This window comes from Ascidiella aspersa, chromosome 1 (genome assembly GCF_963924565.1).
Source record: "Ascidiella aspersa chromosome 1, kaAscAspe10.2, whole genome shotgun sequence".
NCBI lineage: Eukaryota > Metazoa > Chordata > Ascidiacea > Phlebobranchia > Ascidiidae > Ascidiella > Ascidiella aspersa.
In genome coordinates, this window is record NC_139447.1 from 11,734,843 (window position 1) to 11,748,837 (window position 13,995).

The 13,995-nt window shown below is 38.6% G+C and overlaps 2 protein-coding genes across 2 annotated transcripts in view; one reads left to right on the forward strand and one right to left on the reverse strand.

Moving 5' to 3' along the window:
- Window positions 1–13,995, reverse strand: part of LOC146167522 (myb-binding protein 1A-like protein) — a 30,330-nt gene that overhangs the window by 11,179 nt on the left and 5,156 nt on the right. The window contains exons 6-16 of the mRNA XM_083385954.1: window positions 13,746–13,924; window positions 13,197–13,370; window positions 12,828–12,937; window positions 12,561–12,718; window positions 11,433–11,628; window positions 10,508–10,716; window positions 9,765–9,890; window positions 8,902–9,010; window positions 7,714–7,859; window positions 6,743–6,865; window positions 5,507–5,718 (exon numbers count right to left, since the gene is read on the reverse strand). Coding sequence (XP_083242080.1) covers window positions 5,507–5,718; window positions 6,743–6,865; window positions 7,714–7,859; window positions 8,902–9,010; window positions 9,765–9,890; window positions 10,508–10,716; window positions 11,433–11,628; window positions 12,561–12,718; window positions 12,828–12,937; window positions 13,197–13,370; window positions 13,746–13,924 — 1,742 coding nt within the window. The remainder of the gene's footprint in view (window positions 1–5,506; window positions 5,719–6,742; window positions 6,866–7,713; window positions 7,860–8,901; window positions 9,011–9,764; window positions 9,891–10,507; window positions 10,717–11,432; window positions 11,629–12,560; window positions 12,719–12,827; window positions 12,938–13,196; window positions 13,371–13,745; window positions 13,925–13,995) is intronic.
- LOC146167523 (uncharacterized) lies at window positions 692–4,313 on the forward strand. The gene is made up of 5 exons (XM_083391256.1): window positions 692–823; window positions 1,072–1,151; window positions 1,688–1,819; window positions 2,147–2,239; window positions 3,366–4,313. The coding sequence occupies exons 1-5, from the start codon at window positions 727–729 to the stop codon at window positions 4,311–4,313; spliced, it is 1,350 nt and encodes a 449-aa protein (XP_083247382.1). The 5' UTR covers window positions 692–726.

Consider the following 13,995-nt stretch of genomic DNA (forward strand, 5'->3'; position numbering starts at 1 on the left):
GCAAGTTTCCAATTGTAGTTAACAGGACTAGAAATAATGGAAGTCAACAGAGTTTTTTTTTTATTATTCATGCTGCTTGTTAACATCACAGAGGCGTGATGCAGCCACGATTGTGCTCATGTTAAATTTGTAAACGGCGTACTGCGACTGAATGCAGCAGTAAATAAAAACATGAGAGTATACGCTGTCTATAGAACATGTTAATACAGTATTCAATAAAATTATGGTGTTTGTTGTCTCAAAATGGCGAAATAATCTAAATATTTTATACATGCGAGCCTACGGTCGACGTTGTGTCCTCAATTATCATTTTACGGGTTTCGTACGCTTATTATATACACGAAGTAAAATATTCTCAAGTTGGGGCAATAGACCAATAGTTTAATTTTTATTAAAGTTACAAACAGCGTCGGCAGTCATAAAAGGGTGCAGTTTATTTTAGTTGTTTTAACAACACTGGACTGCGTTGTGTGCGGCGTACATAATCACAATCAGCAGTCAATTAGTTGGTTTAACAATCAAAGGTTATACTATTTTGTTTATTTTTCACTTTACCCAGAGCATATATACTTGTAGAACATAATGACAGTATCCTCGCTGCAGTTAAACTTTGAGATTTCATTTGGGGTTTTCGGTAAGCGGATAGATATATAAAACAATCTAACAATTATGCTGCTGTCAGGTTTAGCGAACAATGTCCAGAGCACTGTACAAAGAAATTCAGACATGCTCAAACTCTGGTGTATTACTGACAAGGAGCAACAGCTGGAAAAGTATTTGCAGCGGCAAGATCTGAAAAGGGTGCGACAACTACTCAGCAAAGGTAGGCTGCGTTAGACCACGGTTTTTCGTTCATAGTCATCGTACAGGGCACGATCTGCGAATCGCCGTAATTGCACAAAAAATCAATCTAGTATATTCGGCAAATAAGTAACTTCCTTTTTAGTAACCCTTTGGGATGTCAGCTATCAGAGTTACATTAACACTTTAACACCGAATTTTCTCTCTTTCCGCCATGAGTCTAAAGTTGGAGTAAAGGCAAAAACTCATATATTGTTGTTTTTCGCACAGGCGCCAACCCGAATGGCTACAGCCAGAAAGCCAAATGTTCGTTCCTGTGTATGGCGATCACGCAGCGCAACGAAGCACTGGTAAGTACAATTATTTTTTCGACGTTTTTCAATTGACTTTTCTCCAAGTTTATGACTAAAAGTACAAAACCCTTTTAGACAAATATCAGAATAGGCTGGTAAGCCTCATTTTAGGCAGATATACTTTTGTACTTCTGGTTAATGCATTTACGGCTTGTTGATTAATAAAGCAAAGCAGACTAGGTTAATGCGAATTCTGTGACTTTATAATTGAGTTTGGGATCCAACGTTTAGAGCAGTGGTTCCCAAACTTTTTTGATTCGCGGCATACTAACTAATCTTAACTATTTCGCGGCACATTTTTAACAGAACAACAATAGAGTAATTTTACAATCTCCCTTGACACAGTACAAACCATATGTAAATGTCTCAAAAAACACACAGTTTGGAAATCACTGGTTTAGAGTCATCATCCAACACAGTAAAACAACGTAGAGAATGATATTTTACTTCAGGTTAAAGAAATCGTAATTTAAAATGTTTAAAGGCAGAATAGCTACATGTGCTTTAACAATAATCGGGGTAATCTTTCTAAGGTCCGGATGATGCTAAAGGCCGGATCATCGACCAACCAAACCACTTGGCCCTCAGAAGAGGAGAGTCCCTCGCATTTGGACGAATATCCCCTCCATATTGCGGCGAAGCAAGGAAGCCTCGGCATAATCAAGGTAAAGCAATCAAATAAGAAATTAATAGCCAGATTTCCACAAACCGAAACTGCATCTCGTATGTACAGGCATATAGATTTAAAAAACACTATACAAAAACGACAGTATCTATCGTTACTTATAATGACATCAATCGTAACACATAAAGATATATCGTATAAATTTAAATCGCATCACGCGTCAGGCAACATCAAAATTGTAATAATAAACTGGAAACCCAAATAAAACAGTTTAGGATGTCGCAGGTTGTATCATATTAGTTTCCAGTCCATTTTACTTTACGTTGGGCAGACAGAGCGAGCCACAATTTAAAGCAAACTATTTCAGGCTTTACTTGAACACGGAGCTAATGTTGACATCGGGCAGGACAGCAAGCTTGGAACGCCTTTGCACCAAGCGACGAGGCAAGGACATAAAGAGGTGAGATTTTAATTTAACAAAGTTAAAGTGGGTTGTTAGTTACATTAAGGTGTCGATATTTTTTTCAACCAAAAAGTACAAGTTACTTTGCGGCAAATTTAATTTAATTCGATGAATTTTCTTTTTAATTTAATAAGATTTGGTTATTCCAAAACTCGTAATCTCCGTTTACCTAGTTTGAAAAAGCTTAACCTGTAATGTAATGTTTTTGTCCTGCATAAGCTGTTTACAAAATTAACTTAGTTAAGTACAGTTATATGCTGTTAAATGTGTTTAAAATGCGAACGCCTATATGCTGTTAAATGTGTTTAAAATGCGAACTAATTAGTTTGTTTAATTAGTCAGCATACGTTGGTGACCAGATTACAACAGAACTCGACAACACTAGCACAGTTAAACCCTTCAAACCTAAATCGAATAGCGTTGCTCTATGGCCAGATTGTTTCGTTTACGTTAAGCGTATAGTGATGACGCAATCGCAAATCGCCACTTCCTTTGTTTCTCCACGAATAGTAAACCATATTAGGCCGACCTCGGCTCTTAGTAGCGACGCTCGCACATCAAAAATCGCGACGCGAACATGATCGATATTATCGAAGTCTGTTCGTCAAACTAATTGCTTTTAAACCATGTAGGGTGACGCTTTTCTAAAGGCAACTACATCAATTTTTGCGATTTAGAATTTAACTGGGGCACGAATGTGATGTTTTATAGTGGTATTAGTGGGTTGTAAAAATTGTGACTGTCGCAAAGGAAAAATAAGTATATTAAATTTACTTTTTATAATGGTTGTTTTGATAAAGCACTTACAATCTGAACCAAAACATAATAATTTGGTGTTTAAATGAGTGAAAAAAGTAACGTGTTTTGGTGCAGAAACGTGCTAACCTTTTATTGTGTGCTATGCTAAATATTCATGTAAAGACATTCTAGCTTCTCAACATGCCGGAGCTTCGCCAAACATATGCCAAAAACGCAACTTTAATTTCCCCCATTTTTACGCAAACAATCTCAAGTTAAGCAACAATACAAGCACAGGTGAAATACTCAATCTGTAACCTTCATCAAAACGTTTTGACATCACAGTTTTGCGCAAAATATCACTATAAATGGGCTCTGCAAACAGGTGACGTCACTGCTGCTGGCTCACGGTGCCGACCTGATTGCGATCGACCGGCAGCTGGACACGCCGCTGCACAAGGCTGCCGCTTTTGGCTACAACGCGGTGGTGAACGTTCTCCTTAACAAAGGAGCCCCGGTCAACGCGCGCAACTACGCAATGGCAACGCCGCTGCATCACGCGGCCAAGGCCGGCGCCCTTTTGGTGGTCCAGACTCTGCTGGAACGCGGCGCCGACCCGGCCGCCCTGGACTCGGCGGGAAATTCCCCGGCCAACGCGGCAGGCAGCGGTGAAGTGCGCGACTTGATCGCGGCGTGTAACATCCGCATTGAGATCAAGGAGCGTGCGGTGAGAAGCGATGCGGAAAAGGCGTGGTTTAAGGAGTACGAGCCGCTGCCTACGTGGAGCTATCGGGAGCGCGAGGTCGTTGCTTCAAGCGGGAACAGCAAAAGCGCGTCGGATCGGCGGGAAAACGGGGTTGAAAATCCCGCGTACGCGTCTGGCGACGTGGAGAGCGCACACAACAGTCTTAAGGAGAACCACAGCAACACGCACCGGCTGCTGAAGCGACTTGGCAGCTTTTCGAAAGCCATACGCAGCGCCACGGAAGCAAAGCCAGGCGCGTCGGAGGTTCAACCGAGTCAGAAGGATGGTAGGACGTGGGAGGACCTCACCTCCTCCGACCTGGACACGATTTCGGAAGACCTGGAGCAAAAACGACGCGACCCTCAGGAAAGACCCGTTCCGTTGCCGAGGACGCGCATTAAGGAGCAGAGTCCGGCTCCAGGAAGCTGGAGGAGGCCGAACGGACACGGAGGAGCCAAGGAGGACCCGGCCTACTGGCAAAAGAGGAGGGGAAGATCCCTGCATCAACCGAAGAGGAAGAGACACACGTCACGAGCGAGGAGGGGAGTGACGCGAACGCAGAGCGAGCTTACGGCGCGCCCGGTTTAACTTAATGTTTTCTATTTGTATATTTTTCGTCGTTTGTAGTCTATTATCTTTTATGTGTTTGCAATAGAGCGCTGCAGTGTAAGGCCGCTCGTGGCTTTGAGTTCCGTTTGCCTTTGAACAAATTCATCCTGCAGAAATTGAATTTATTGTGTTCAACGTCTAAACTCGAAATAATTCACGTTGATTTAATGATTGCAGTAATTTGCAAATTTGACACAATAAATGTTCATTGGAATAGTTTTTTTTTATTCGGAAAAATTTAGCAAATGGTTTGATTTTTTGTACTGTAGGTCTTGTACTCAAAAGAACCAGGATTTATGTCTTGTATAGTTTCTCGTTTCCACATGACGAATATGTTTATTTTATTTATGTCAATTTGTGTATCCACAAAGAAAGACTGGTGATTAACGATACATATACACTGAAGAAACAAAACTTTTTCCCCCTAATAACCATAAATAATTCAGATACGTGCACCATACATAGAAGTTTTAAAAACAAATTTCGCCTAATGCATATATTGTGTTGTTATGGCAAAAAAAAAATATTTTAAGGGTATTTTCCAAAATTGATTTATTATTGACATTTAAACATTGTTACCTATTTCGTAAAGCTTAGTTTTATTAAACGCCTTACTTCAGCCTCAAGCCAACGTGTTCAAATATAAAATGCTAATAAAATTGCACACCATGCTATTACAGTAGACACATCTGTGTTGGTTTGGAATACAACTGTACAGCAAACATATTAAAGAGAAGACAACAACAATTATGAGTCTGGCAAAATTAGTTTAAGCCTTAGAACGTATTCCCGAAAAAAGTATTCCCCGAAGATGCACAACTGCTTAAATTTCTAGCTATAGCGCAAAATTAGCTTCGTGAATTCGAAATGAACTCTTGGTAAATTGTTAAACTAGTTCCACTAAAATTACATTCATTGCAAATCCATAAATATTAATCCTTACAAGAGAAAGAAAAACTAGGAAAGAAATATAGGAATTCAAAATGTCATTTGTTTGAAATTTGGTAAACTGTTACACTAGTCAAAAGTGTAACTGTTACACTATTTAAAACTAAATTAAATATTGCTCACCTAACGTTTCGCAAATTACAAAGCTTGTTTGGCGTTGAGCCCCAAACTAATGGCGCGCCATCCAAAACAACGCCACAAAGGAAAAAAATGAAAGAACATACCTTAAAACGACTGTGGCGCGCTCGGCCAACACCGACTTGTCGGGGTCACGTGACGCCAGTTCGACCACGTCCAGCAGGGGGCGCACGAGGGCGAGCACGAGCGGGTTCTTGTCGTGCTGACGTTGCACGAAAGACTCGAGAAGCTCGACGCAGCGCAGCTGGAAGTGTGTGACGTGCAACTTGTTGTTCTTCTTGGTCGCCTTTTTCTTTTTCTGCGAGAGAGCGAATTGAATGAGGTTTTTAAGTATGCTGTACTGACAGAGGCAAAACAACGGGGAAGCGCAGCTACGGAGGATTTAGAAAGAAGGTTTTGGACCTTAGAACTTCCACAATCGGGGTCGACAGACCCCTTGGATCAGTGAGAAACTTTGGCAAGCGCAAGGTCTAACTCTAGCTGGGACAAAATAGTCTCGTTAGGTTTAACTACTTAGTTTGCTTAAGTGCTGGTTTAAATAGTAGAGCAATTTTATTACCCACTTGAAACCCTTAGAGGAAATTTTCGACTTTTAAGAGGAAATTTTTTTCCATGGAGAAATTGGGGAGGAAAAATCGATAAAAAAACTTATTTATTCGGTTGTATGCAATAAAACGCTTGTTTAACTTCATTGATTGGTATTATAAAGAGCCTATTAGGCATCTACAATAGGTCTATTGTAAAATTGAGCAGCCTTTCATTATATCAAGAAAACAAAGGGTCCATCGTTGTAAGCATACGCTTGACAACCACTGATTCAGTTAAATATGTGACTAGAATCTTCCAGATGTTAAGGATCGCTTGGCACGAGCCGCTAAAGGTCGAAAACAACCAGAACATCCTAGCTTAAAGGTGCCTCGCACAAGTCCAAAAGGAATTCACTAATTCAAATAAATATTAATTTTTTAATATTTTCTAGCTATTATTTTATGCAAAACAATGAGGAATGGAAGGTGGGGGCATGCAAAGATAAACAATGAATAAGCAGAACTCTTAAAATTGTTACTACTTTGTTTGCTCAATTTAGAAAAAAAGGTTCCAGTAAAGATGCATATAAGTTTGATTACAGAAACCAGTAAACATGTTTACAGTGGTCAGCGGTATATATTAAACGGTAGCCACAAAACGGATACAAAATAACTCTAAAGAACTATAAACATTTAATAACCTGGTTAATTGTCAGTTTTTAAATCCGAGTTAAAATTGTTGTTAAATACAGATAACACAATTTAAAAGTACGCTTAAATCGTGAATCTGTTCACCTTTCTCTGTTGAAATATGTCGGAAAGCATGTAATCAATCCTCATCATTGCGTCATCACTCATGTCGGCATCGCTATCGTCGTCGCCCTCGTCGCCCGCATCGTCGTCATCGCCTTCACTTTCCTGAAACGCGGAAGCATTGTGGTTAAAAGGAATTACCCACGGCCCTTCATCATGAATAAAACTGATCAAAAATATTCCTCTAACTTAACGACAAAACTAGCGTTATCAAGTACAAATTAGAAAACTTAAATGTAAGAAATCGTTAAACAAGCCCCTCTTCTAGTTCTGCCTGTAAACGTTTATTTTTGCAGTAAAAAATCAACATTTTATCAGCCAAAGATAAAAATTTAAACTTGATATCCATCTGTACTGATTTGTGTCAGGTAGCCACCAAGACATATTACCATTGTTTTAAAAAAAGTAAAAAATCACCTTTGATTACGTATATTACCCACACAAGACGTAATAATGAATAACAAGCAAGCTGACCTGCAAGCTGCAACACATTAAAAAAGGGGTCGGAAACCTTTTTAGCTAGGGAGCCATAAAAGCCAAATTTTCTTGGTTGTATTTCCATGAGAGCCATATAATACTTTTTTAACATCTAGTTATGTTGGCAAAAAATAGTAAATTGAGCAGGGCCTTATTATTTTGTTCCCATTAAAAGGGCACAAGCAAAGCACCAAAATTTAATTAGTCAAGTTCGCACAACTTTGATTACTGAGTTCTGTTAAAAGAACATGCAGGGCCTTTTGGATATTAAGAGATCTTTCAAACGGGATAACAGCCTAAAAAACAAATGGGATTCGCGCGAAGCGCCGAAAATTTGCTTCTATGTGCAATAAAAAGAAATATAAGGTTAGGAAAGCGGCCATGGACGCGTGCAGTTTTATTTAAAATCAGGCTAGGCAATGATAGATTAGATTTTTCTGCAAGCAATATTCAGATTAGCAGCATCATATAATTACCGATGGAGGAGCGACGTCCCCCAGCGCTTCTTTGATTCTCCTGCGAAATTCCTCGTCCACTCCTCCATCAGGATCGTTCGTGCTCTGATCTGCATCTTCGTCTTCACTTGACTCCGAGTCGGATTGAACATCTGATGCGTGGCTCTCTGCGCACAAGTTTTTCGAATAGCATTACTAGGAGGTAAACCGAACTTGCTAGCAAATTTTAACAGTTTCTTATTACCACAAACCAAATGTCATTGTAAACTTGCATTTATTCAGAGAAAATGCATATTCTCACGAGTAGCCATCGCTACGTTGCGAGAAACTTTAGCAGAACCGAAACTCCTTGCAAGAAATGGAAACAACTTACTTATTTGCCGGCATGTACGGGTTTGTCAAAAAATTAAACTAATTGCACAGACCCTAACTCAGGGGTTCCCACCCTTTTTTGCTCGTTACCCACTTGTCAGGTCAGAGCATTCTTCGTACCCCAAAAAGTTCTGATAGAATCTTTCATGTATATATATTATATATATATATTTTTTGCTTTATAGCTCAATTAAACGTTACCGATATTTCACACAAAACTGCAACAATCAGTAGTTATTTGGTTTGTTACTTCCTAGTGAGATATTTGTTGCTGCTTCATTGATAAAATTTGCTCAAACGATGGTTGGATTATACTCAAGGCAAAACATAAATTATCTGAAGTTAAAATAACGCATTGTTATTAGACAATAAGGTTTCTTGCTAAAAAACAATTATTTGTAGATAATTGTTTTTATTTTCAAAGCAAAGACCGTAATAGCATACATAATACCACTTACAATTCTAAAATAAAACTGTACCACTTACAATTCTAAAATAAAACTGTACCACTTACAATTCTAAAATAAAACTGTACCACTTATAATTCTAAAATAAAACTGTGAAATATGTTTGAAATGCTGCTCTGTGGCCCAACGATGTCAGTACCCCTTGATGTTCAATCTCGTACCCCCAAGGGGTACGAGTACACCCGTTTGGGAACCCCTGCCCTAACTGTTGCAATTTGAAAACTAACCAACCACGCATACAGGTTTATGAAGAGGCCACATTAGTTTAAAGTGTGTGCCAACTGCCAACCAAGTTATATCTAGCTAGAATGGAATTTAGAATCCTCTCGTTGTATTTAAATCTGCAAATCATGAGAGTAGGGCAGCTTACCATCAGGATCCGACTGCACTTCTTCCTCTTCTTCTTCTTCTTCCTCGTCATCGTCCTCATCCAAGTCTTCCTTGTCCTTCATTAAATCTTCATCGGACATTTTAAGGACCTTGGGAAACCACATTATTGTTTTTAAAGTTTTAAAAGCTGGTGTTAATAGGTCCCAGTTTTTTTACTACGTAGCTCAGTGGTTATCAACCTGGAGTTCAAGTAACGTTGCTGTTGAAATACTGAGCAGCTTTTAGGTGTATGTGAAGGCCAGGAAAATGTACTTGAGTGTAACATTTTAGCGGCTCACGTAGGAAGCAACATTTTTTATAAGTCCTAAAAGTAGTATTATAAGAGTCTTTTTTAATAAGATGTATGACCTTTAGGTCACTTTTTAAGTCTGGAGAGCAAGTAACGATATAGGAATGGTGAGTAGCTTTCAGGTCTCTATGGTGGCCAGGAAAATGTTTGCGAGTGTAATATTTTAGCGGCTTACGTAGGCTATTCTTTCTTCGACATGTTTTTTGTCATTTCGGCCCAAGTTTTAGCTGCCTTTATGAAAACCGAATTTCATAGTAGGTTTCATATACAAGGTGAGACTTGCGTACCACGTATAGCACAATAAACTGCCAGTATTAGAATTTTTCTTTCGAACCACTGAATTCACGCTTAACCCTGTCTAAAAACGTCTGCCCTAAATCATCATCTAAATAAAATCTATAGCAAACCAAATCAAGAACATTATGAAATGACTTAACGTGGGGACGTTGTACTCGACTCAATGACGTATGCTACCTGAAATGGGTTATTTGTGTTTGCATATAGACAAGAAGCCTAGAAAAGCGTTCAACAAAGTTTAAAACATGCCAACTTACATCTAAGATGAGCTGAACTCCGGTCTTGGTCAAGTGACACGAAATGAGACGGAAGACTTGGTTCGCGATGATTCTGACGCTACGGGACTCTTGAGACAACATTCCCAGCAAGATTTCGACTATCACCTGAAGGCAATTTAATGTCAAACATAATTTTACACATAGTTGCCACTAAACTACTAACTGGATAGACCCGGATTGCTATGCTACACTTATCTCTAATAGGTAAAAAATAATGACAAATGGGTAAAAATAGGTGTTTTAGCAAAACAACAATCATAATAGGCTTTACATGGTTTGGATTTAGATAAACTTGGGTTATGTAGGTTGTTTAATAGAAAAATCCAATTATTTTTAATGTGACATAAGTAAGTCTGTTTTATGTTGTTATTAAAGTGACTTCTGGGGTGTATTTTTCAAAAATAACGGAAAAGCAATACAGCACAGTTTTTATTATGGGATATACACACCAGCCGCTAAAAACGTTTCAAAATTATATTTGACCTTAATTTCGGTAATAGGACATATCTATCGACTTGTTCCTATCAATAAATTGCCGAAAAGTCGATAACATCGCGATATATTACCCCCTATTTATAAAGGTTAGCGCGTAAAGGACAAACCTGTCATATTAACCAACAGTCAAAACAGAGGGGCGCGTTGGATTCCTCGAGTTCTATTTGTTACATCGCTGTACAACCTGCGGGTGGTTTGAAAGCATTACACTAGCTAGCAAAACTAACCTCGACCCAATGAGGCGCGTCGGAATCTTCGTCGGCCGGCTTGGCGCTTTTGCCTTTGCGGAACCTCTCCTTGATGATTTCGCGCAGGTCGCCGGCAACGTCGATGGCTGACTTCTGCACGTCGGCGTCGGTCGAGAGCAGCTGGAGAGCGACGTGCAACAGGAGAAGCTGCAGAGCTGTGGCTTCCGACGACTTGAAGTTTTTCGTGTCTGCGCGGTTATTTGTCAAATTATATAAATTAACCCAGTGTTTCTACTACACATGGGTCGCGACCCACGATTAGATCGACGACTGCAGTGGTTCTCATGGTTTTAAGAGTTTGGTTCTGAGCAAGATGTCTGCGAAATTCAACAGCAATACGAAAGCGTGGCTCATGTTAATTAATTTGAATCTAGTTATGCTATTGTCTTAGTCAAACATATATGCACACTAAGTGCTTTAACTGATGTTCAGTGAAATGTCGCCAAGTGTCCCGCAACAAATATTTAATCAAAGTTCCGTTCAACACCAGTCAAAATTACTGGTTGGACTTGGCTTTTATTTTATGAAATTTATTATCCACAACCACCAGTTTGAATGCCTTATCGTGTTTTTCCTCATTTATTGCTGTTATAAGCTAAAAATACCCTAAACAAATTGATTTCGAATAGTTTTAGAAATTTTAAATAGTTTAGAAATAGTTTTCGAATAGTTTAGAAATGCCGGGTGGAAACGGTTTATTGGGAAAAACAACAACCAACAATATAGTAGGAATCTTCACTTTGATTTATACACTTGTCTAATGCAGAACGACAACGATTGGCAATTGTCACAATCGCTTCAAACTTATGTCCTACTACGGTACCCCGGTATATTACATAACGTCAGTTTCTAAGCAAGGTTATTTTTTCGAGAAACCGCCGATGCGATGGCGAGAGAAGTTCACCTTTCTTTAGCGTTGACATTTTCCCGATCGCCGACATGGCTTCTTTCCAGGCGGCCTTAACCTCGTCAGTGAAATCGACAGTGGTTGTCATGCTAACGTCGCTTTCCTCCAGTAGCGCGTCTGCGTAGCGAACGACCATGTGTAGCCAGAAGTCGCCGTTCGACATCACGCCAGGAATTCGCCGCTGGTTCGTTTCCTGCAAAATTCCTTTGTTGTCGATATATTCTAAAATCTGAACGAAGGAAATCACCACAAACCTTTTTGTTCTCGCGGCCCCTTTTAATTTTTTGGTAACCTGCGCGACCGCCCAATTTTAGTGTATGATACATAAACCAGAGTCAATACAAAACACATATAAAAATTGGGGAAAAATCTGACGGATTGTATCAAAATTTGGCCAAAAATTAAGTCCGGATTTAAGTATGCACAACAAGGTAAGGTTACGGTTTAAGCGTTCATCCATGTTTATTAGACATTGTTTGATTGAGCCAACGCTTTAGTTAAGTGTAATGGTGACGTCAAAATCACGACTGTTTAACTGCAGCAAAACCCACATAAACACAATTATTAGACTGTCGTTTGCTTTTGCTTCATCATAATGTTAAATTTTAGTTCATATTGCTTATTTGTTATGAAGTTTTTCTTTATCAAATACTATACACGGGGACCCCCTAGCCAAACCTTTGTGGCGCCTTTAAGGGCCCAACCCCCAGGTTGGAAACCACCTAACAATGGCAATCATCACAAAAATCATGAACACGTTTACGGGGCTATAACTAAGCGTTACACATCGCTGAAAAAAGATAACATATTTCACTAGAACATTTAGAGGTTCAATTGTTATTGGTTACATTTATCACTACCATTGAAATATGCAATATAATTTTTAAGAGCGTAATAGGTTTTATAGGAATGGTTTTACATAATCAATCTGCTTCTACTTCTTTCAGTGGCGACAAAAGAATATAACTGAACAAAGTTGAAAAAAAGAACGCTTTTTCATACAACACATCAAAAAGAGGGCTTACTGTTAACTATCTAACGTCTCCTTATGTTATTATAAACTGTGTCATATAAGCATAAGCAGTGTTTCTCAAGTATTATATATCAGCAACTTTGCTGTCTTACATTCTTTTCGGAGTCCACTGGAAGCATGTTGTTCAGCCACGACATAAGGGTGTTAAAATTTGAACGCACTTTGCTCTGCGTTGATTCTGAAAGCTCCATAAAATGAGTCGGCACCATAGCGACTTCTTCAATGTTCGATGATTTACTGGTTCCAGTCACTGTTCACAAACAGTGAGTTTAAGTCTTGCCTTCATTTACCGAATATTTTTGTGTGGAAAATGACCAAACAATGTAGTTTATGAGTTTGTTTTCATATAAGAATCTTACCATCAAAGTGGCCATGGAAAAACATAAACTTAAGAGTATTTGATATCCAGTCTTCATTCCGTGGAAGATGGATCATCCTAACAAGGTGAGCAAGCTGTGTGCTGCTCCATCTTGAAAAGCAAATAAAAAATCATATCAAAACAATACCAGACTCAATCAAATTAAGGTGAGACTTGTCGGATAAAATCTTGTTTTCTTGTTTGCTTAATTTTTATGTTCATTGGTTGTTTATATTTTATTTAAATAGCAACTAGGAAGTTTGCAGGCATCTTACAAATATCATTTGACATAAGCTGTATTTTAAAGGGTGACTTTGCACCGAAGCACTGTTCGGTGGCAACGTTTATGCAAGTAAAAAAGTCTACTTACTCGCGAGCAACATCCAAGTTAAGTTCCTTGATTCCAGAATCGCCGACCGATCCCTCTAGGAACAGTTTCTTGAGCCAGCTGATGTACTTAAGCAGGGCAGGCAGTTTAAGGTGGCCAACCACCGAACTAACTATAGCAGAATGTGTGACGCTATCAAGATAGATTCCACCAGGACTAAAAAGATTAATTTTAAGTATGTTAATCAAACGCCCTGAAAACCCAAAGAATATAGAAGCAAATTTTTCCATTAAATATATTGTTTTCTTATGAATTTTTCGTATTCATCATCATTACTTTTCCATGCAACCATAAAATTTCCAAAAAAGTATACATTTATAAACAAATCATGTTTTTTTTCAGTATATATTAATATATTGTATTTAAACTATCATTTAAACAGGCTATTTTACACTACTAACTTGTACTAAGTACTTATTTTTTTAGTCTCAACTCAAACATTTTTACCTCCTGTATTGAGGCCCTTGCAGTATATATTTATGCAATTTATACATAATGCACTAAAAACAGAAAACAAGATTAACATATTACCTCTTCAATAACTGAAACAAAACCTTGTATTGCACATTAGGGGACATATTTGCATCTTTCATTTTTTCAGAAAGCTCTTGAGGCAGTTGTTGTTTGGAATATTTATGAAAGTAATGATCTTTATTCAGTAGAGAGGTGTAGATTTGAACCAATATATCTTTACTCCAAATGATAGGTACCTGGAAAAGGGAGATTGTAGGTGGATCTTATGAACCTAGCCAATAAATAGAGAAACAACCAGACATTTTTC